This window comes from Mastigoproctus giganteus, chromosome 10, assembly GCF_048544385.1.
Source record: "Mastigoproctus giganteus isolate SK-2022 chromosome 10, ASM4854438v1, whole genome shotgun sequence".
NCBI lineage: Eukaryota > Metazoa > Arthropoda > Arachnida > Uropygi > Thelyphonidae > Mastigoproctus > Mastigoproctus giganteus.
The window spans coordinates 144,025,036-144,049,286 of record NC_143584.1 but is presented as its reverse complement, the minus strand read 5'-3'; the positions used below and the strand labels follow the sequence as shown (position 1 = coordinate 144,049,286).

At 36.2% G+C, this 24,251-nt stretch overlaps 1 protein-coding gene across 1 annotated transcript in view; it reads right to left on the bottom strand.

The window, feature by feature from the left end:
• The window catches only part of LOC150079334 (methylmalonyl-CoA mutase, mitochondrial-like), a 253,034-nt gene that overhangs the window by 168,517 nt on the left and 60,266 nt on the right, over positions 1 to 24,251 (bottom strand). Inside the window, exon 4 of the mRNA XM_090383601.1 lies at positions 9,537 to 9,827. Within this exon, the coding sequence (XP_090239727.1) occupies positions 9,537 to 9,827 (291 nt within the window). The remainder of the gene's footprint in view (positions 1 to 9,536; positions 9,828 to 24,251) is intronic.

Genomic DNA, 24,251 nt, shown 5'->3' with positions numbered 1-24,251 from the left:
CTTTCAGCACATCTGCCCAACTTTTTCTAGATCCTGTTGCAGTAGTATACTGGCATTACCAACCGTACCACCTTTGTATCATCTACAAACGTGGACATTAAGCCTAACACACCTTCATCAATATCATTCATAAATACAGAAAACAACAATTGGACCAACACTGAACCCTGGGGGACTCCACTAATAGCATTAGTCCATGAAGAAGCAGTGTCTACTTACCATTCTGCTTCTCCCATTCAACCATCCTTTTAACCATTGTAGTGACTTTCCGTTAATATCATACTGCTCCAATTCGTACAGTCTTTCATGTGCAACAGTATCAAAAGCTTTCCTGAAATCCAAGTATATAATATCAAAAATATTTTTTGCATCCAGTTCCTTTGCGATCACATGATAGTGTCCAATCAAATAAACCAGAGAAGACTTCCACTTAACAAACCCGTGCTGTGTCTGATTTATTGCTGCTGTCTTGTCTATGATCCTGCAATGCTTCTTTTGATTCCATTATTTTCCCTGTAACAGAAGACAAACTAACAGGTCTGTAATTACTCTTGTCACCCTTGGATCTATCCAAGGATATTCTCAAAATCATGGCTAAGGGTTTGCTTACTTCCTCTGCCACCTCCTTTGATATAATTGGATAGATCCCATCTATCCCAGATGCCTTTCTTATGTTTAACTTCAACAACTTCTCCCCCACTTTTCTCTCAGTTTTACAAATTTATTTAGCTCCTTGTTAGAGTTTGATAAACTTCTGGCCTCTACTTTCCCACAGAATTTGCCATGCGTGAATGTAGATGCAAAATACTCATTCAGTTTGTCAGCTACCTGAGCAGGATCATCAACAGTCAAACCATCGATATCAAGAGAACCATTCTGATTCATTCCCTTCCTTCTAGAGTTTACATAAGTAAAGAAGTCTTTTTTGTTTTTCTTTGCATTCTTTGCTAAAGATTTCTCATAGTCTGCCTTCACCTGCCTAATCTCCTTTGTGACTTGATTACAGACTACCTTATATCTACCATAGGCTTCTGTGTTACCTGACAATTTATATGCATCCCATGTATTTTTCTTCTCTACCACAAGTCTCATTAGTTCATCTGAGATACATTTAGGCCTAAACCTTGAACAGTTTTTCTTAGTTGGCATGAAAAGTGTAGTAGCTTCCAAGATTAATTCCTTGAATGCTTCCCATTTATAATTTGCTGTTGGTAACATCAGTTAGTTCCACTGTATAGAATTTAAAAACTATATGAGACCACTGTAATCATCTTTATGAAAGCAAAAACCCTTCCCTTTACTACTGATGGTCATTACATCTTTAAGTAAATACCCCATCAGTGCACTGTAATCACTGCCACTGGTTCCTTTATCTGCAAATTCTTAATGCATGAATGATCACTGCTGATAATCAGATCAAGAGTATTACTCCCTCTGGTTGCCTCTAGAAGATGCTGCTGTAGAAAACAATCATCCAATAAATCCACAAAAGTCTTGCTAGTGTGCGAGTGACCATACACAAGTTCCGATCAATATTTGGGAAGTTAAAATCCCCCATTATAAGACATTCTAATTTACTGGAGTATTCTATTTCTCTGTATAGTTGTTGATTGTACTCATCAGTCATTAGGCCTATAACACATTCCTACCATCATCTGTGCTTTTCTAGTGCTTATGGCACACAAAACTGACTCAACATTGTACTGTCCACCAATGTCAACTGGATGCACTTACTCAGATTTTTTGTGTTTCTTAACTAACAGCATAACCACTTCTCCCTTCCTACCCTGTCTATCCTTTCTGTACACACTGTACTCCCTAAATTCCAATTCTGCATTTCTTATATCTGTGTGACACCACGTCTCTGATATCCCAACAATATCTACCTTTAATGTCTTGACCAGCACTTCAAATTCATTAAATTTTACTATACCCCTAGCATTGGTGTACATGCAAGTACAAGTATACATGCACCTGTTCTTACTCTTAGTTACCCTAATACAGCCAATATATTTACTTGTTTCGTGATGACTCCCAGCAGTTCTTGAAATCCCGAGCAACTTGCTTTCCAAGCTGCTGCTCATTCCAATAGAATCAGTGCAAGAGTCACTTCCCCTCTGCCTGTGGCTACTGTTAATCTATTAGTTTGTGAATCTCCCTCAACCTAGCAGTTTTCTGACCCACCTAACACTGCCTTGATAGCATCAGCAAATATTCTTGCACCTTTTCTATTTAAGTGTATCCCATCCCTGTAGAAGCAGTCTCTCCTGTTAGCAAGCACAGATCATGCTGAGAAAAATTCTATCCCAAGAGTCAGCAGAATCTCTCCAGGGTCAAACTGATTGACAAGGATCTCATCATATACTCCCTCCTATTGTGTCTGGGCAGAATTGCAGACACTTTCAACTTTAATCCTAAATCACAACTTTTTTCTACATTGAATTGTACTTGTTAAGTAAGCTCATAGATCTCCTAGCTTTAATGTCATTAGTCTACAACAATGTACTGATGTGGGATTTACTAAAGATATAATTACATCAGGGGTAAAGAAAAGGGTTTTTGCTTCCATAAAGGTGAATACAGTGGTCTCATACAGTTTTTAAATTCTGTACAGTGGAATCAACTGATGATGTTACCAACAGCAAATTCTAAGTGGGAAACATTCAAGGAATTAATCGTGGAAGCTACTAAAAGTTTCATACCTATTAAGAAATATTGTTAGAGGTTTAGGCTTAAATGGTTATGGAATGAACTAATGAGACTTGTGACAGAGAATAAAAATGCATGGGATGCATATAAATTATCCTGTGACATAGAAACCTATGGAAGATATAAGCTAGTCTATAATCAAGTCACAAAGGAGGTTAGGCAGGCGAAGGCAGATTACGAGAAATCTTTGGCAAAGGATGCTAAGAAAAACTGCAAGGATTTCTTTACTTATATAAACACTAAAAGGAAGGAGATGAATCTGATTGGTCCACTTGATATCAATGGTTCAACTGTTGATGATCCTGCTCAGATAGCAAACGAACTGAATAAGTATTTTGCATCTACATTCACACATGAGGAGTTATTAAGGTTTGAAAATGGCAGAAGGTTATCAAATTGTAGCAGGGTGCTTAATGATTTTGTAATAACTGAGAGCAAAGTGGAGGAGAAATTGTTGAAGTTAAACATAAGAAGGGCACCTGGGGTTGATGGGATCTATCCAGTTATATTAAAGGAGGCGGCAAAGCAACTAAGCAAACCCTTAGCCATAATTATGAGAGCGTCCTTGGACTCAGGGGAGGTTCCCACGGACTGGAGATGTGCAAATGTATCCCCAATTCGCGAAGGGTGACACGAGTAATTACAGACCCAGTTAGTTTAACTTCTATTCTGGGTAAAATAAGAAGAACTCTTTATTGCATACAAAATGCACATGCCGCACACAATACCCTTCATGGCTAAAAGCCAGGGGTCCTTTGTAACATCATAATAACCAATCAAATTTGTCAGACAAGAATAATGGAATCACTAGTTAAAGATGCATTGCAGGATCATCTAGACAAGACTGCAGCAATAATTCAGACACAGCATGGATTTTTTAAGGAAAAGTCTTGTCTGACAAATTTGATTGGTTATTATGATGTTACAAAGGAACTGGAGACGCAAAAAATAATTTTGATATCATATACTTGGATTTCAGGAAAGATTTTGACACTGTTACACATGGAAGATAACTATACAAATTGGAGCAGAAGGGGTATTAAGGGTAAATTGCTACAATGGATAAAAGGATGGTTGAGTGAGAGAAGACAGAGGGTGGCAAGCAATGGGTGCTGCTCTTCGTGGACTAATGTTATTAGTGGAGTCCCCCACAGGGTTCAGTGTTGGGTCCACTGTTATTTCGTATATTTATCAATGATATTGATGAAGGTATATCAGGCTTAGTGTCGAAGTTTACAGATGATACAAAGGTTGGCAGGGTTGTTAATATCAGTAATGGCAGTGTGCTACTGCAACAGGATCTAGAAAATTTGGGCAGATGGGCTGAGAAGTGGCAACTGAAGTTTAACCTTGACAAATGCAAAGTACTGCATATGGGTAGAAGTAACCCCAGAGAAACGCACCAACTGTGTGTGGTACTACACTTAAGGTGGTAGAAAATGAAAAAGACCTGGGAGTAATTGTGCAGTCAGATCTGAAGTTTTCTGAGCAATGCAGACAGGCTGCCAGAGCAGGTAATTGGGTTTTGTTAATGATATATAGGAATTTTACTAGCAGGGAAAGGAGGTGATTGTCCCTCTGTATAAGGCAATGGTCAGGCCACACCTTGAGTACTGTGTACAGGTCTGGAGGCCTCATTTTAGGAAGGATGTAGATTTGCTTGAGCGTATACAGAGAAGGGCAACAAGATTGGTGAAGGGAATGAAGGGATCCCCTTACCAAGAGAGAGACTTACGTTCTGCAAATTGCAGCGGCTGGAGACTAGACACCTGCGTGGAGATCTGAATGAGGTGTATAAGGCCTTGAATGGGTTGAGCACGCTGAATTCTGATGGGATTCTTCCACTTGTTCAGATTACAAACCTAAGGGAGCATAAATTCAAATTAAGGAAAGACAGAAGTAGAATAGATGTGCAGAAATTTGCCTTTAGCCAGCGAGTGGTTAATTGCTGGAACAAATTTCCATCTGTAGTTGTGGAAATTGATAGGTTAAATAAATTTAAGGAGGAACTGGACAAACATTTAGAGAGAATTATTTTTAAATTTTTTTTTTTTGGCTGATGCTGCATAAGCTCATACACTTGCTTTCTTGCATCACATGCCACTACTACTACTACTACTAATATCACCTCTTCGTGCCCTTAAAAGATGATGTCATCAACTTTTCCCTCTGGCAGACATACTCTGGTCCTACTCTACCTATTCTTTTTGCCCAATACACAGGGTGATTCAAAAAGTACTTTACAACTTCGTAAGTGTATAGAAATTTATTCAGGAGACTTATATTATTTATTGAACTGTCATATTGTAGCAAAAAACATCAAGTTTTACCTAGAACAGTCATTTTGGTTCGATGTGACTGCCATTGGTGATACGGCAGACATCCCATCTGAACTGAATTTCCTTACAAATGCAACATAACATATCCGGCAAATTCAAATCCGGAAAATAAATTCAATATCTAGAAAATAAATTAATATGACAATCAAGTCAATAAAATGGCAAAAATCTATCAAAAACATCCATTTGCTGGAGCTGAAAATTCTTTTCCCACACATTCTTAACCTCATTACCTCAGATGCGGGAACAATATTCCATGGTAGGGCAGATTTGAGATATGTACAGAGCAAGTAGATGTTTAGAAGAAAAGCAATGCCAAGAATGAAAGAGAAACCCAGTTTTTTTGATGTAAAAGAAGTAATATTTGTGGGGTACTTATGGAAAGAGAGATTAAAAGTCAGGGTAGAGAAATCCGTAATAGATATGTGATCTTGTCTAGAAATCTCAGTGTTATCGAAGATAAGCATAGGAGCAGAAGAATCTTGTTTTGTGAGATATGACAGTCTGAGTTTTAGAAGGATTGAAATTAACTGTTATTTTTGCTACATGGAGAATTATCTGCATTTAGAAATTGGAAGTGGATATTTGAGAAGTTGAAGCTGTTTGTGCAGGGCAAAATTTCTCACGGCAAAACTATGGATAGGATTTCTAATTAGTGGAAGAAAGTCTTTAATATACAAGAGGAAAAGAGTGGGAGAAAGAACTGAACATTGGAGAACACCTGCATTAGTGGGGAAGTTATAACACAGAGCCATCTACCATCACCAACAGCAAGTGGTCAAATAGAAAACTGGATAGCCAAATTAAAAAAAAAAACCGACAATCAATAAGACGGCAGCTTGTTTGATTACCTTTATACCAAACACGATCAAAAGTCTTAGATATGTCAAGAGGAACTTCCTGAGTTTTAGCAAACTTTTCCACTGAATTTGTCCATAAGTCACAATATCACAAATGGATTGAGACAGTAACAGAATTAATATTGATGGTCACTGATCAGATGGAAAGTTTCAAGGTAGTTTAGGACTGGCACTTAATGGATTTCTCCATTACTTTGGAAAGAGAAGAGGTAACTGCAATGAGATGATTATTGGATGGGAGGGATTTGTCACCCCTTTTTAGGAACTGGCTGGATATGAGCAAATTTCCAAGAAGGAAAAAAACACCAGTGGAATAAGAAAGTGTAAAGAGGGGACAAAGAACAAGAGTAAGCTCAGAAGCACACATTTTGAGAGAAAGTGGAGAAAAACCACCAGGAACTAGTACTTCCTTGACATCGAGACTGTTTAAAATTTTTCAGACATCTTTTTGATGGGAGACCACAAGAGGCATTCAGTGAAGTGTACCGGGAATGGTAGGAGGTCGTTTACCTATATTTCTGATAAAAGAATTAGAAGAGTAGGATGAAAGTAAATTGGCTTCATCTTTAGCTGAGGCGGCAATAAAACCATTTGTTTTTAACAGAGGTGGGAATATAGATGGGCAAAAGTTGCAGCTAACAGTTTTGGTAAAAGACCAGAATGCTCAACTACCGTTTAAACAAACAGCAGCTTTTCGATACTTAGCACGTTCAAAATCTAATTTGGACTGATTAATAACTGCTTTACAATTGTTGTAAGCTTTAGCATAGGAAGAAAATGAATCTGGAGATTTAGATGTGAGCCAATTGTTAGAGGCAATATTCTTTTCTTGAACAGCCTTAGTACATTCTTATATACTAGAAATTACTTTTATTAGTAATTAGAAATTACTATGTACTTAAATTACTAGAAAATGAAGAAATGAATTGAGTATATTATAAACAGAAAACATTAATTTAGTGTACAGACCATTAGTTACAAAATACATAACATAAGAATTAGTTACAAAATACATAACATTCTTATGTTATGTATTTTGTAACTAATGGTCTATACACTAAATTAATGTTTTCTGTTTATAATATACTCAATTCATTTCTTCATTTTCTAGTAATTTATTTTACTTACTTATTATTTTATTTTATTTTTTTGGTTTATTCCAGCAACCTTGTCTTTATAGTACATTGTTAACTCCTGGCCACTGTACCGTGACGGGCAGTTGCAACTGCACTATAATGTAAATCATCGTCTATGTGTTGTAATAAAGATTCTTTCTTATACTTATTGGAAAATCAAGGTTTAGATAAAAGACAAAATTTTAAGGTGGAGTGTGGAATAAAGGATTTTATGTATTTTGTAACTAATGGTCTATACACTAAATTAATGTTTTCTGTTTATAATATACTCAATTCACTTCTTCATTTTCTAGTAATTTATTTTACTTACTTATTATTTTATTTTATTTTTTTGGTTTATTCCAGCAACCTTGTCTTTATAGTACATTGTTAACTCCTGGCCACTGTACCGTGACAGGCAGTTGCAACTGCACTATAATGTAAATCATCGTCTATGTGTTTTAATAAAGATTCTTTCTTATACTTATCGGAAAATCAAGGTTTAGATAAAAGACAAAATTTTAAGGTGGAGTGTGGAATAAAGGATTTCATCCCTACAAGAATAATTTCACTGACAGGATTTGAACAAACATTGCCATCAGAAGATTTAAAACAGTAATGGAACCAAGGAAAAGAAGAACAGAAAGATAGCAGATCACCCCAATTTGCATTCTTTTAATGCCAAACAACACAATTCTGAGAATGGCCACAACAGAAAGGTTCCATTGGAGAAGAGACCATATCAAGTTGTGATTGAAGGGTTGTTCGTGAGAAAAAAGATCAAAAGCATTGACTTTGTGGTTAGAATTGTCTGGTATTAAGGAAGCTAAATGAACAATCTGTGAGGTCATTAGTAATTGCAAAGGCCTCAGCACCTTGACTAGTTGGGTCTGCGTGACTAGGAAATGGAAGCCAGCTGGATTGGATTGGATTGGTTTGGAGTTTATTGGCGCATCAGCAACTGAGGCTATAATGCGCCGGAAGCCAGCTGGAGTTGTTGAACGTTAAAATCACTGCAGAAAATTACCTCACTGTTGGAAAAGTTGGACTAGAGAAAGTTGAATTTTAAAGAAAGGAAGTCAAAGATTTCCAAGTGGTTAGTGGATTTGAGAGAACAACAGCGGCAACAGATGAATTTGACAGAATGGGATAGAGAGATTTTAAGCCAGAGAAGACTGAAAAGAGGAGATTCCAAATTACCAAATCCCTGACAAGGAATGTCAGAGCAGATAAATGCAAAAGTACCACCTTTAAACGAATGGAATCACACAGCAAATAATTAGGGCAACTGAGATGAGCAGTGGTTGAGGGAAACAATAATTGGGATTCTGTCAAAAAAGAATGGATAGACTTTGCATTATTAAAAGAATGATTTCTTTCATGAATTTGTAACCTTTTGCAAAGAAACACTTAAGTGAAAATAAATTTATCCAAAAAGACTATTCTCTTTCTGAGTAAATGCTCCTTCACATCCCAATTGTGAGGAACTCAAAGAAGAGGATATAAAGGCTATGTTTTTACCACCAACTGTAACATCCTTGATCCAAACTATGGATCAAGGGATTCTAGAATATCGAGAGAGAGAGAAAGAGAGAGAGAGAGTGTTCAATTTTGAAAAAGATAGAAGATATGAATACAGGTTCTATAAAATTGTTAAAAGCCATCACCGTCAAAGAAGTGCAAACAATTAGTAACTAGCATGGAATGAAATTTAAAGTTCAACATTTACTCTTGGAGAAATCCTTCACCTAACTTTGACAGTACTAACAAAAGTCACGAATAACAAGAAGATAATAAAGAACATAATTTATTAACCAATTTCGGGCAAATTAAAGTTCTCAAGATTTATAGCAAGACATAAAAGTGGATTATTCAAAAATGTTTTACAAAAAATCTGTGAAAGTTTGTTGGAAAATGAAATTATGGATGAAGCAGAAATCAGGCACACAGTGATGGAAGCAGATGGACCTAAATATGAAGAAGAGACTGAATCAAATTCAGAGCCAAAAATTTCTCATGTAGCCGTGAAAAACACCATAGATACAGCTTTACATTATACTGAACAAAAACCTGATTCAACAGTCATTGATGTGATGTTTATTAAAAAAAAAAAAAAAAAAAAAAAGTGGTGGGGTTATACTGCAAAATGTCACATTTCATCATCTTAAACAGATGAAACTTACCAATTTTATGTATATGTATATTTCACTTAAAACATGAATGTACATGTTTTAAGTGAAAATAAAATTCGATTTTATTTTCAATAAAATCGAATTTTATTTCGATTTTATTGAAAATAAAATGTAAGTGTGAAAAAAGCTAATAAAAATTCCTTCCACCTTGTAGGAATTTGAACCTAGGGCTTTTCTACATGGTGTTGAAGCATAGCAGTTTTAACCACTATGCCCCCTACAAGAGTCTAATTCAATTAAATTATAATAAATTAAAATAAACAGTCAAATACAATTGATGCTGCTCTTCTAACACTGGAATAAGAAAATGCTTGAACTTACCTGCTCTATACCAGCTACAATAAACATTGCTAATACCGGAATAACTGCACCATTCATTGTCATAGACACAGAAATTTTATCTAGAGGAATACCATCAAACAGAGCTTTCATGTCTTCCACTGTATCCACAGCAACACCAGCCATACCAACATCTCCCTGAACTCTAATGTTGTCTGAATCATATCCACAGTGGGTAGCTAGATCAAAAGCTACAGATAGGCCTTGTTGGCCCATCCTGATATTTTCTTTATAAAAGGAATTGCTTTCTTCTACAGTGCTAAATCCTGAATACTAAAAAATAGAAAAAAAAAAAAATATTATCAAAATATTAAACATAAGAATAATACCACACTTTTTTTTTCCCAATTATATGTTTGTTTGTTTGTTATTTGGTTTTTAGGAGCATTAGCAACTAAGGCCATATTGTTCCGGGGATATGCGGTGGTCATTCCCTGACCTTTCCGCATCCTCCGTATTTGGTGGTCATGGGCTCGAACCCCGGTCTAATCAAGAAGCGTGTGCTACACACTTGCTGCTCCTGCCCACCTGGCTACGGAGGCACCTCCAATTATATGGACGAGTGACTAAAACAAATGTAATGACTTTATTCTTATTAGATTAGTATGAAAATAAGTTAATTGGTCTGCTTAAAAAATCATACCAAAATGATATAGATTAAAGGATAAGTCACAAACAACTATATTACGAGTTACAAATAATTATATATAATAAGCAAAAATAATTATAACACACAATGTATGCCATGTACTCCACTAAATAAAAATACAAAAGTATGCATTAAAAATTAGTAATTGATGTTAAATCTTTTTTTTTTTTTTCATAATAAAATTTAATGCTGCTATTTCCACCTAATAATAATACCAGGATTATCTGTTTGAATAACTATAATTTCAAAGCTTTGAATGAAAGTTCAACCATTCATTGAAAGATAGTGAATGTCTTAGCATGGTAGTTCTGTTTTTATAACTATGGGGGCTCCAGCACAGCACACATACCTGCTACCTATTAAATTTTTCTGATTTTTTATTTATTATATTTATATTTTTTAATTTTCAAATTAAATCAAATCCTCCTCTGTACCTTTGCTCATCATTATTCTCTAACTGATCATACAGTACTTTGTTTTCATTTTAACATACTATGAATTATTAGAAATTAATTTTTTGTTTGGCATTCAACACATACCAAGCAAGCAAAAGTCTCTTCTAAGCAACTTTGAGACAACTACACATTGAGACAGAGCAAAGCTGTAACTTAGCCATAGAACTTTGGTTTTATGAGCAAAATGTGAACAAGTGAAAAATACACAGCCATTCACATTACGTCTGCCAGACACCCATGAATATCTATGTTTAAATTTGGAAGATGACCTTGAAAATTCAAAAAAATACAATAAGAAGTCATTATTATTATATGATTCACTTGTTTCATTTTTTTTTTTTTTTTTTTTTTGATATATTGTTATTGAATTTAGCATATCATAATAGAACACCATTTTGAATTCAGTAAAAAAGTTTTTATTTTTTATTTTTATAAATAAAACAAAGTGCAGTATCTCATAGACCATCAGGGTGAATTTTTCCGTATGGGGTGCAAGTAACGGAAGACTAATAACAAGCAGATCAAGCTAATAGACCTTTCACATTAGTTTACACTGATTAGTGTATTTAAATACTTAGAAATGTAGATATTTTTAAAAATGTTCTGCTGAAAGAATTAAATTCATCAATGTTTATGCTAGCTACTGCTGACTTGAAACAGTGTACCCTGTACTGTCTTAAAGTAATGTTAACATAAGATACGGCCTAGGAAGACTCAGCTGTTGCAGTTTAACCAATGACAGCTGAGTCAGTATTTCCTGTATGCAAAAAAAAAAATAAAATAAAATAAATAAAATAAAAATAAAATAGCTATCAGAGTAATGCAAGTGTGAATTCTAATATTTATTCCTTCAGTTCTGACCAGCATCCCCAATTTTGTTGAAATTTGAGAAGTATGTCTTAAAAAAAAAATCAATTTGAATTGGTGAACAATCTGAATTGGAGAATGCACCCACTCATATAACAATAAGATTAAGCATTTGTTAAGAATGTTGAGTTTGTAAGAAAAAAGAAGGCCAAGGGTCAGAAAATTACCTCTAGAGGAATATAAATGCCTAGCATTAATTTATTTTTGATTTTGAATAACAATGGAACATTAAGTATAAAACTTTTACTTTAAAACATTTGAAAAACTTAAAAATATATTTCTGTCATATAAAAAACATATACTGTATTCCATATATGCTTATGGAAATATCTATTAGAACAATAGTTAACAATAAATTCCAAGTCTTTATTAGATACTTGGGATTTATTGTTACGCCATTTGATCTATGGTCTCTCACTTTAATCCAGGTGCTGAACTCTTTCCTCTTCAGTTTATTGGTTAACAACTGGTATATATGAAATCAAGTCATATTCAATTTCATATAAACCATGACTGTGGACCTGCCCTGTACAACAAAATGCCAGAGAGGCTTAGAGAATGAAAATAATTAGAAATCAATAAAAAGTAAAATGTTTACAACTCAGACATACATGCTAACAAACAAACAATTAATAAATACAATTTAGCTCATATTTTAGTCTTAAATACTATAAACTATTGTAATCTTAACTAAAAATGAGAATGAGACAACTTCCAGTTGTAATATGGGAGTGAAACCGGTCAACAGTCAGAAGACAGAATTTTATTTAGTATTTTTTTGAAGCATTTGGTATCATAATGAAAATAGGTAAGGCCAACTTCTTTCTCATTTATAAATTTTAATTCATTGTTTTGGAAAAACTGATTAAGCAGCATAACCTTAGAATGAAGTAAGAAGAACATAGGTTTTAACCTTGTACCCTTTAGTTAGGGGAATTCTGATATTTTCTATTTGAAACTAATTGACAGCACTGAGACAGTGATGTTAATCATTTTCACAGCATCTGAAAAATTAGTTTTGACCAAGGGATATAATTTAAATCACTTTACAAGATGGAACGTGACCAGAAGAACAACTCACTTTAACATTGGCCCACTTTAAGTTCCACAGAAATTAAAAATTTTAAGTTGGCATATGCAGCAGCAGACCAGATGACTGACCTATACATTATTACAGGTAGAATAAATGATGTAATACATTTTTATTTAATAATATAAAGTTTTACTGTGTCCCTTGAACATTGATGTTAACGTGCTTTCTTCCAAAGCCAGCTCATAAATAAATAAAAAAAATGTTCAAATATAAGGTCACCTCATGTAAATAAAAAAAAAAAAGGTGCCACTTAAAATCAAGTGCTGATTTAAGCATCACCTTTAAGGGGAAAAATGCGACAATTTATTCTCAGAGCAATACAGTACATGTTTATTTGTCAAGCAAGCATACTTTTAGCTCCACATGAAAACATGAAAGTTAAATAAGTTTCATATTTAATGTGCTTAAAATAAGTAAAATCAATAACAATAAGAAGACAGAGGTTAGTTAGAACACAGAATTTTCTCGATCGTGATTAATTTGGGTGGTACTTATTCCAGTTATATAAATCGGGCATAAGGAAATTTCAAATGGAACATAAGCTGGAATATTCATTTATTTAACTGATGCTAGAAAATAAAAGTTATCACAATTTCTTTTTGTTTCTTTCTTCAAGAAGCAGAGATAAAATAAAATATATTCTAATTACGTTAAACCAGTGTTTCTCAAATTTTAGTAGACCATGCACCATAAAGTATTCCCTAATCTAAGCAGAGCACCAGAACAAATATGTATATATATATTTGTATAATTTACTGTATATAAATATTATATTTGTATAATTTACTGTATAAAAATATTATATTTGTATAATTTACTGAATATAAATATTATATTTGTATAATTTACTGTATATAAATATTATATTAGCATAAACATGATCCAGAAAATTAACTAAATAGGATCTGGCTTACATTTGCACACAAGAAAATACCTGTAAATAAATTATATAAATATTTGTTCCTCAGCACAGAATCCCAAGTGATGAGTATTAATAGAGTACTGGTTGAGAAGCACTACTGATTCAGGACAGTACCAATTATTTCAAAAGTCACCTTTTTGAACTTAAACTGGGTTTTAATTAGTGCTGAGGAAAATGAAATACAAAACATACTACACTGCATCTGAAAACTGAATGTAGTCTATGGTTGGTTTGGTTGCTTTGGAGAATGAAAATCAAAGTGCACTTTTGGAAAAACTCTTTGGAAATTACTACCATCTTGAGTGGCAATAAATTGTTCTCTTGTCTGTTAGACTTATATGGATATGAGAAATCTGGTACAAAGTTAATTTGATTATAAACTGCAGCCATTATCAATCCACTACAGGACGAAAGAATCCTCAACAATTCACGTTGAGGGAAATGAACCATAATCTACCACGCTAGTCCAGTGTAGGTTGGCAGATTGACCATATTTAGTGTGTGTGTGGTATGGGTGTTTAATGGCGCACAAGCTGCTGTGGCTATAGTGCGCCTATTCGTAGTATGTTGAAAAGATAAAATAAATAATTAATTAATGTGAACACGGTTCAATCTCATTTCATGCTAGAAACTAATCATAGTCGCTTATACATTCCTATTTGTTTCAAATAACAGAAAAGTTCATTAATATTGGCATTTTCACCAATGATATCTTTTAATGTTATCCGTTCCTGGAAATTAGCCAGAGAATGAAATATTGAAGTTTGATGTTGTTGATAATGTGGACAGTCAATCAAAATATGTTTGACTGTTAGATGCTCATAGCACTGTGAACAATGAGGAGGATCATCGCCTGTCAGTAGATGGAGGTGAGTCAGATGAGTATGTCCTATTCTAATCCGTGCAAGTACCACTTCTTCTCACCGAACTGTCTGAATGCATGAGGGCCAAAATTTTGGGTCCTGTTTCAACTGGAAAAGTTTTTGTTATTTGTTTGTTTATGCCATAGCTTTGTCAATTGTTCATGGTATGCTGTTTTAATTATAATATTATAATCAGAAACAGGAATAAAAACAGAGGTTAAGTCTAGTGTTGACGGATTTTTAGCAGAAATATCAGCCAACTCGTTCCCTTTGATGCCTGAATGTGCTGGAATCCAGCAGAAGTTCACTCGTTGCTGACGATCTTCAATTTTCAACAGCAAATACTTGATTTGATTTAATATAGGGTGATCCTTATTAGAGAAATTCTGCATTGCTCTAATTGAGCTGAGAGAGTCGGTGTAAATTAAATATTTAGCAGATGGGTGAAGAGTCAAATTTTCTAGAGCTAATTGAATTGCATATAATTCCGCTGAAAAGCTGCTGTACTCAGGTGGAAGAGAGGCTGATATGATAGCAGAGGGAAACACTGCTGCCGCTCCAACAGTTGAATGAGTTTTGGAACCATCAGTATATATCGGTAAGAAGTCAAAATAGTTTTGAATATGGCTAGCATGGAGTTGCTGCACATTCAAAGTCGGTAAACAATTCTTTCCCCATTGGAGAAAATAATTCTTTCTGTGCTGCCTACTCTGGAGAGGAACATTCCAATTTTGTGCTATTTCAAGGAGCCGTAGGCCTGCTGGTCGTATTTTATTTGGTTTATTTCTATAGAGATTATGAAATGGTGGATTAAAGAGATATGGTTGGATGGGGTGCAGAGAACAGTTTTGTATTCTGGCTGCATATTTAAGTAGTAACAGTTTTCTGTGGAGGTACAGAGGGGGCTCATGGGCTTCAATATATAGACTATAGGTTGGTGAAGTCCTATAAGCACCAAGGGCAATCCTCAGTGCCATGTGTTGTACAGGATCGAGCCAGCGCAATACACTCTTTCGGGCAGAATCATAAACTGGGGCACCGTAATCCAACCGAGATCTAATCAGTGCTCTGTATAAGAGCAGCAAAGTTGTACGATCTGCTCCCCAAGACTGGGCAGATAGAGCTCTTAGCATGTTCAGCTTTTTCAGACATGTAGTACGTATTACTTTAATGTGCTCAAAGAAATTTAACTTGCTGTCTAATATTAATCCCAAGAATCTAATATTGTTGGCAATCGGGATGGTGGAATTTGATATCCTAAGTTCAGGGTCTATATGTAATTTACGTTGATTACAAAAGTGGATTGCAACTGTTTTCTGATGGGAAAGCCGATATCCATTGAAATCAGCCCATTTTTGAATTTTATTGAGGGACAATTGCAATTGCGTTCAATAGATCTCATGCTCTGAGAATGGCAAGAAATGGATAGATCGTCAGCATAAAGATAGGCTTCTACAGTATTTGGAAGTTCTTTTGAAATGGAATCAATTCTAAGGGCAAATAGGGCTGCACTCAAAACCGACCCCTGTGGTACTCCTTCTTCCTGCAAGAATGTAGAAGAAAGGGAGTTTTGGTATCGAACCTGGAAAGAACGGCTCTGGAGGAAGTTCCTAATAAATATAGGCAGGTTGCCTCGTAAATCAAGATTATGTAGGTCACTGAGAATGCCATACCGCCAGGTAGTATCGAATGCCTTTTCTATATCAATGGAGACCATCACAAGGTGTTCGTTTTTCACAAAGGCATTGCGAATTTCAGATTCGGCCTTGATCATCAGATCTAGAGATGACCTATTTTTGCGAAAGCCATGTTGACAATTACTCAGTAGTTGTTCAGTTTCAATGATCCAGCTGAGTCGACTGTGGATAATTTTTTCAAGAATTTTACCAAGGCAACTTGACAGAGAGATTGGCCTGTAACTATTAGGATTGGAAGGATCTTTTCCAGGTTTCAAAAAGGGCAAAACTGTAGCATGGTGCCAAGAGGTTGGATAAATATTTTCCAGGAAGATCCGGTTAAAGAAGACTAGCAGCATTTGTAAGTTTTGCTCATCGAGATGCTGCAGCATGACATAATATATGCCATCTGGCCCAGCTGCACTGTTTCGTGTTGTTCTGATGGCTTGTAAAAGTTCACAATATTCAAGAGGCTGATTATACGGAAGTGATAGTGAGGTTCTAAAGTTGATGGGACTCTGTTCGGTGGAGGTCTTAATTTTTTGGAATTTCGGAGTGTAATTTGATGCAGCAGAGACTTCGGCAAAGGTTTTACCCAAGGCATTCGCTATATCTAGACGACCAGAGAGTTCTTGCCCATTGTATGAAAGAATTGAGGAAGGGATGTTTGGAAACTTCCCAGAAAGCTGTCTAATTTTCTTCCATATTAATCTGGAGTCGGTATTTCTGTTGATAGTACATGCAAACCGAGTCCAAGAATCTTTCTTGGCTTGCCTGTGAATGAACCGCACTTTTGCCCTTAACTTCTTGTAACTAATTAAATTAACTGTCGGAAATCGACGGAATAAATTGAATGTTTTATTTTTTTCCTTCTTTGCTTTTGTGCACTCTTCGTTCCACCAGTAGTTGAAGTGCCGTCGGGTTTGGGGGTTTGATAATGGAATTGAGTATTTTGCTGCAACTAAAAGACGGGATGTGATATAATCAGTTACTTTGTCTATAGGTTGTAGCTGAATAGTTTCTTTGTCCAGAATTATTGCTGATTGAAATTTGTCCCATTTGGCTTTAGAAAATTTCCATTTTCTGCAGGGTTGGTCTAATGGTGATTGTGTAGTGAGCAGGTTACAGACAATTGGAAAATAGTCACTTCCCATTGGATCATCCATAGCGGACCACTGAATGATTGGAAACAGTATCGGAGAACAAATCGAGAGGTCAATTGCAGAAGTCTGTCCAGTAGGTAATTGTATGTGGGTGTGTGTACCACTGTTAAGAATGGTAAGGTTCTGTTTATCTAGTAGGGTTTCAATCAGTCGGCCCTGTCTATCTAATTTAGAGGATCCCCATAAAGGGTGGTGGCCATTGAAATCCCCTAGCAAGCAGATTGGGGAGGGTAGCTGTACTAAAAGTTCTTCGATATCTTTATAAGAGTAGGTATTGTTTGGTGGGAGATAGACTGAGACAATCTCAGCAATCAGACACACAGCAACGGCTTCAATTTGGGTTTGAAGAATGATTTGACTAGTGGGGATCTTTGAGTTAATCAAAATAGCTACACCACCACGAGCAGAGTCAGATGTATTCCGATCAGTTCGATAGACTGAGTAGTTTTTTATAGAAACAGAAATTTTAGCAGTTAAATAGGTTTCCTGCAGACAGAAACCCACTGGAGAGTAGCGTCTAATTAAGTACTGAATGTCATCAATGTTGCCTCTAAAGCCTCTACAATTCCACTGTAAAATATAAGGCATTATTTGAGTTTAGAAGAAGTTGTACCTGACGTGGCTGTCTTGTGGCGTTCTGGCTTTGGTTTATTTCTTTTTGGAAAGGTGGGTCGACCTGTGTCCATATCTTCTTCTTCCGCAAATATTTCAAGAATCGGATCTTCCTGTTTAGATGAGTACTCTTGATCCATCGATGTTTCCTGAACACTCTGTTTTGAAGTTGAACTGGGATTATTTGGAGTAGTAGCAATCACTGGCGAATGAGGAGATTTTGCTGGAATCGTAAGAGGCGTATTACTTGCTTGGTCTGAGTGTTTCTGGATATTGGACTGCTGCTGAGAAAGAACAGCTCGAGCCCAGTCAGAGATTGATATGTTGGATGGAACAGTAACATCAGTTTGCGTGGCTATTGTTTGATATTTTTTTGCAATACTGGCATAGCTATGGTTAGATATACTGGGTGCAATTAATTTTCTTGCTTCCTGATAAGTAACTTTGTTTTCGACTTTATATTTTACAATTTTTTTCTCAATTTTCCACTTCTCACATGTTTTAGAGTAAGCAGGATGGTTACATTTGCAATTAGGACAAGTCATTTCTTTTGCCGAACAGTCATTTTGACTGTGATCAGAAGATCCACAGTTAGGACAAGCTGGGTTCCCTCTGCATGCCGTCTGAGAGTGGCCATACTTTTGGCATTTATAGCATCTCAATGGATTAGGAATATAAGGACGAATGCGACAGAGTAGATATCCTGCTTTTACTGATGAGGGTAGATTTGGACTGCTAAAGGTGAGAATGATATTTCTGGTGGGTGTGAGTATATTGTCCCTTTTAGTCATAATTCTTTTGACAGCAATTACATTTTGTTCATTTAGCTCTTCTTTAATTTCTTCTTCTGTCACATTCAAAAGGTCCCAACTAGATATAACACCCTTAGATGTATTTAGGGTTGCATGGGCAGTTACCTTTACTGGAATTTTAGCAAAGTTTGTCACTTTCAAGAGTTTTTCAGAATGCCTGCAGTTGACAGTTTCTACTAGTAAGCCCCCCGATTGCAATCTCTTAACCATCTTGGGAGACCCTGCAATACTTTCTAAGTGTTTTTGGATAAGAAAGGGGGATAGCTTACTAAGAGGCTGTTCTGATAATGAATGCATTATTAAAAATGCAGGAAACTCGGTCGCAGAGGAAATGGTTTTTAACCTCTTTGCTTGCGAAGAGTCATGTTCGTGCTCTGTGTCTAGCCGACTGCTTGTCGGTTCTAAACAAGGAAACATATTTTGTTCCATCTTGGCTCCTTTTAGCCCCTGGCAGATGAACTTTTCTGCCAAGGTTACTGGCCACGCCACGGGGAGGCAGGAGCAGTGCCTGGAGTGACCAAGCGAAATTAGTAGGAGTTAGTCTATTAGATGTGAAAAATAAAGAAAGGTTACTTTTCTTCCTTGCTCTCTACCAGTACTTTTGATACAAGAGCTACTAAATTAAAGTATTTCTCAAAGAAAGGAACGTAAAAGAGAACGCAGAATTCACCTATCAAAAAGTCGCAGTGAAAGCACAAAGAGAAATCGCTCAGTCAATCGCTTGGCACCCGGGGCCACCATATTTAGTAGTCAGGGACTTGAACCCCAGTCTCCTCAAAGAGCGTGTGCTACTGCACTCCCACTCCTGATCACTCAGCTACAGAAACCTCAATTTGATTATACACATTTTCCATTATGGAAAATAATTATAAAAAAAAAAAAAATCGGTTCATTAGTATTGTATTGCATACTATCTAAATCTATTCCATATACTACACACATATATACTTTATTATATTTTTTAATACAACTAAATAATTCAATTTATTACGGCTAAGATCATTAAGGATGTCTATTAGTGTGTGGCATTAATGCTACTGCTACATTAATAAATATACATACATGATTTAACTTAATTCCTTTGTATGTACCATGGATTGAGTCAGTTTGGTGTGACATAAGCACTGGGAAAGTAAAAATAAGAGCAGGAGTGTGTTATAGGCCTTGAATGAGTATAACGAAGAATTGTACAGAGAAATAGAGTGGGCTAGTAAAGCAGAATGTCTTATAATGGGGGATTTTAACTTCCCAGATATTGACTGGAACTTCTGGTTTCAATCACACACTAGCAAGAATTTTGTGGATTTATTGGATGATTGTTTTCTGCAGCAGCATGTTCAAGAGGCAACCAGAGAGGGTAATAATCTTGATCTGGTTATCAGCAGTGATCATTCGTGTATTAAGAATTTGCAGATAAAGGAACCACTAGGTGGCAGTGATCAAAATGTACTGATTTGGGATTTACTTAAAGATATAATTATCATCAGGGGTAAAGGAAAGGATTTTTCTTCCGTAAAGGTTACTACAGTGGTCTCAGACAGTTTTTAAATTCTGTACAGTGGGACCATCTGATGATGTTAAAAACAGTGAATTCTAAATGGGAAGCATTTGAGGAATTAATCGTGGAAGCTACTAGACGTTTCATACCTATTAAGAAATATTGTTCAAGGTTTAGGCCTAAATGGTTGTCAAATGAACTAATGAGACTATTGGCACATATAAGCTAGTCTGTAACCAAGTCACAAAGGAGATTAGGCAAGCAAAGGCAGATTACGAGAAATCTCTGGCAAAGGATGCTAAGAACTTCTTTACTTATATAAACTCTAAAAGGAAGGGGATGAATCAGATTGGTCCAATGTAGATGATCCTGCTCAGATAGCAAACAAACTGAATGAATATTTTGCATCTACCTTCACACATGAGGAGTTATTAAGGAAGGAAAACGTCAGAAGGTTATCAAATTGTAGCAGGGTACTTAATGATTTTTTAATAACTGAGAGCAAAGTGGAGGAGAAATTGTTGAAGTTAAACATAAGAAAGGCACCTGGGGTTGATGGGATCTATCCAGTTATATTAAAGGAGGCAGTAAAAGAACTAAGCAAACCCTTAGCCATAATTATGAAAGCATCCTTGGACTCAGGGGAGGGAGGTCCCCAAAGACTGGAGATGTGCAAATGTATCCCAAATTCACAAAGGGGGATTGAAGGGTGACACGAGTAATTACAGACCAGTTAGACTGACTTTTGTTTTGGGTAAAATAATGGAGTCACTGGTTAAAGATACAAGGCAGGATCATGTAGACAAGACTGCAGCAATAATTCAGACACAGCATGAGTTTGTTAAGGGAAAGTCTTGTCTGGCAAATTTGATTAGATACTATGATGTGGTTACAAAGGAACTAGATTCCAAAAATAATTTTGATATCATATATTGGATTTCAGGAAAGCTTTTGACACTGTTGCATATGGAAAACTACTGTACAAAGTGGAGCACAATGGTATTAAGGGTAAGTTGCTACAATGGATAAAAGGATGGTCGAGTGGGAGAAGACAGCGGGTGGCAATCAATGGGTGCTGCTCTTCGTGGACTAATGTTATTAGTGGAGTCCCCCACAGGGTTCAGTGTTGGGTCCACTTTTGTTTTGTATATTTATCAATGATATTGATGAAGGTATATCAGGCTTAGTGTCGAAGTTTACAGATGATACAAAGGTTGGCAGGGTTGTTAATGACGGTAACGGCAGTGTGCTACTGCAACAGGATCTAGAAAATTTGGAAAGATGGGCTAAGAAGTGGCAACTGAAGTTTAACATTGACAAAAAGCAAAGTACTGCATATGGTTACAAGTAACCCCAGAGGAACATACCACCTGTGTGGTACTACACTTAGGGTGGTAGAAAATGAAAAAGACCTGGAAGTAATTGTGCAGTCAGATACAAATTTTCTGAGCAATGCAGACAGGCTGCAAAAGCAGGTAATAGGGTTTCGTCAATGATATGCAGGAATTTTGCTAGCAGGGAAAAGGAGGTGATTGTCCCTTTGTACAAGGCAATGGTTAGGTCAGGCCATGCCTTGAGTACTGATATGTAATGAGCCTCCAGACCTGCGTACAGGTCTGGAGGCTCATTTTAGGAAGGATATAGAAGGGCAAAAAGACTGGTGAGGGGAATGAAGGGATCCTCTTATCAAGAGAGCCTTAAGTTATGTCAATTGCAGTGGCTGGAGACTAGGCACCTGCGAGGTGATCTGATAGAGGTGTTTAAGGCCTTGAATGGATTGGGTGTATAAGGCTGAATTCTGATGGGATTCTTCCACTTGCTCAGATTATGAACCTAAGGGGGCATAAATTCAAATTGAGGAAAGACAGTTATAGAATACATGTGCAGAAATTTGCCTTCAGCCATCGGGTGGTTAATTGCTGGAACAAAGTTCCATCTGTCGTTGTGGAAGTTGATAGGTTAAATAAATTCAAGGAGGAACTGGACAAACATTTAGAAGGAATGGTTGTGTGAATTTTTTTTTTTTTTTTTGGCTGATGCTACATAAGCTTATACGCTTGCTTTCTTGCATCACATGCCAATATTATTATTACCATCGATCCTATATAATTAACAATGGATCCAATTTCTATGAGAGAATGCAGATATATCATGGTTGTATTTCAGGGATTTTTAGCCTAAAGGTGATGACTAACAAATTTAGTGACTGTTGGTAGCAACATATTTTCCTAGATTTAAAAATGACTTTATTGCTAATGCTACAGATATACAGAGTGGACAGAAATCATGAGATACCTATTTAGTAACAGGTAGACCCACCTTCTTGTCCATATAACGGCAATCACATGGCAAGGCATTGAGTCCACTAGTTCATGAAAGTGTTCCACAGGTATTTCCATCCATGCTTGCTGCACCGCTTTCCATAATTCCATCACATTCCTGGGTGGAGGATCCAAAGCTCGAAAGGACCTTTCCAAAGCATCCAAAAGATGCTTCACAGGGTTCACAACTGGTGAATGGGGAGGCCATTCCATGACGATAAAATCTGTGGAATGATCTTCAAACCATGTTCTAGTCACCACATCTCTGTGGGGAGGCACATTGTCCTGTTGGAATATGCATCCTCTCATCCGCTCGAAATAACTGGAAACAGGACTCATTGGACCAGGAGACCAATTTTTAATCATCCAAGGTCCAGTGCCGATGTTCTTTTGCCCAGTTGAGGCGTAGAGTCCTGTGTCATGGTGTTAACAATGAAACTCTGGTGGGTCAGCGGCTCCCATAACCTATTGCAGGTAATGATCGCCTGATGGTCTTGGTGGAGACCTTTCTGGCACCTCCCTCGCTGAAATCAGCGGTGATTTGTGCCGCCATTCCTCTCCAGTTGGCTGAAACAATGCGAGATAGATTTCAATAGCCACATTCATCCACCACCTTTCTTTGCATGCAGGGCTGTTCATGATGAGATGTTATTCCAGAAATGGCGTATTCCTGATACACTCTTCATACTGTTGAATGGGGATAGTGCAATTTCTGTACCACCTCCACAATAGAGTGACACATGCATCGGGTACCCACTACCATTCCTCTTTCAAAGTCAATTAACTCACGATGTTTATCAATAGTGACATCGAATTACCATCTACATGAATGCAGCGAACCTATATACCTGCCAAGCGGTGGGTTCATCCACTAGCAAGAGGGGTAACAGCATCACATTTCCTAGGAACGCCATGAATTCTGTCCTTTCAGTGCACTAAACTAAACAATTATATCAAAAATTAATAATTACTGTTAAATCTAGTTATTATTAATAATAAGATTATTATCAATAATAACTTTGTCCACATGGCCATCTCTCTGTTACTTTTCAGGAGCTTTGAGTGGACACATAGCCAATTGGAGGGTGGGGGTGTTTGTGTGAGAAAGAGAGATATTTGGGATTAAACAAAATGTGAAAAAAGTATGTGCGATGTTCAATATATAAATTGACAAAACTAGAACAGGTATAGGAAAGTAGGAGGAATAATACGAAAAGAAGAATGAAAGTATCAATAAAATTAAAAACTAAATATGCTACATACATAAAAAAATAAATAAAAAAACTGTGTATAAATCTAATCTGGGACAGAGCATTTTGAACATACACACCATACCATTGTAGAAAGAGAGACTAAATGGTAACTAGCAATTTGGCTAGTTGTAGAGGTTTGGGTTAGTATCAGCAGTAGTATGGATGGATGGTAATATTAACATTACATAAACAATAATAAATTTTAATTAATTAGGTTGATTAAACTAGATAAATGATTAGGTAAGGCAACTTTGTGGTTGGGCATCTACACTTTTCTATATACTGTCCTGATTTCTTTTTTCATTAACCTGCATATTAGAGTAATTTGATGGACACTATTTCTTTACTTCCTTCTTTTATTTTCTACTTTTCCCATGTCTTTCCATCTTCCTTATTCTCAAAATCATCTCCCATACCTTACACTTTTACCATACCTTATTTCTACACTAGAACACCATTAACTGCCTATTTTCTACTTATTACTTTAACATTGGATCTTACATGCCAACCTCT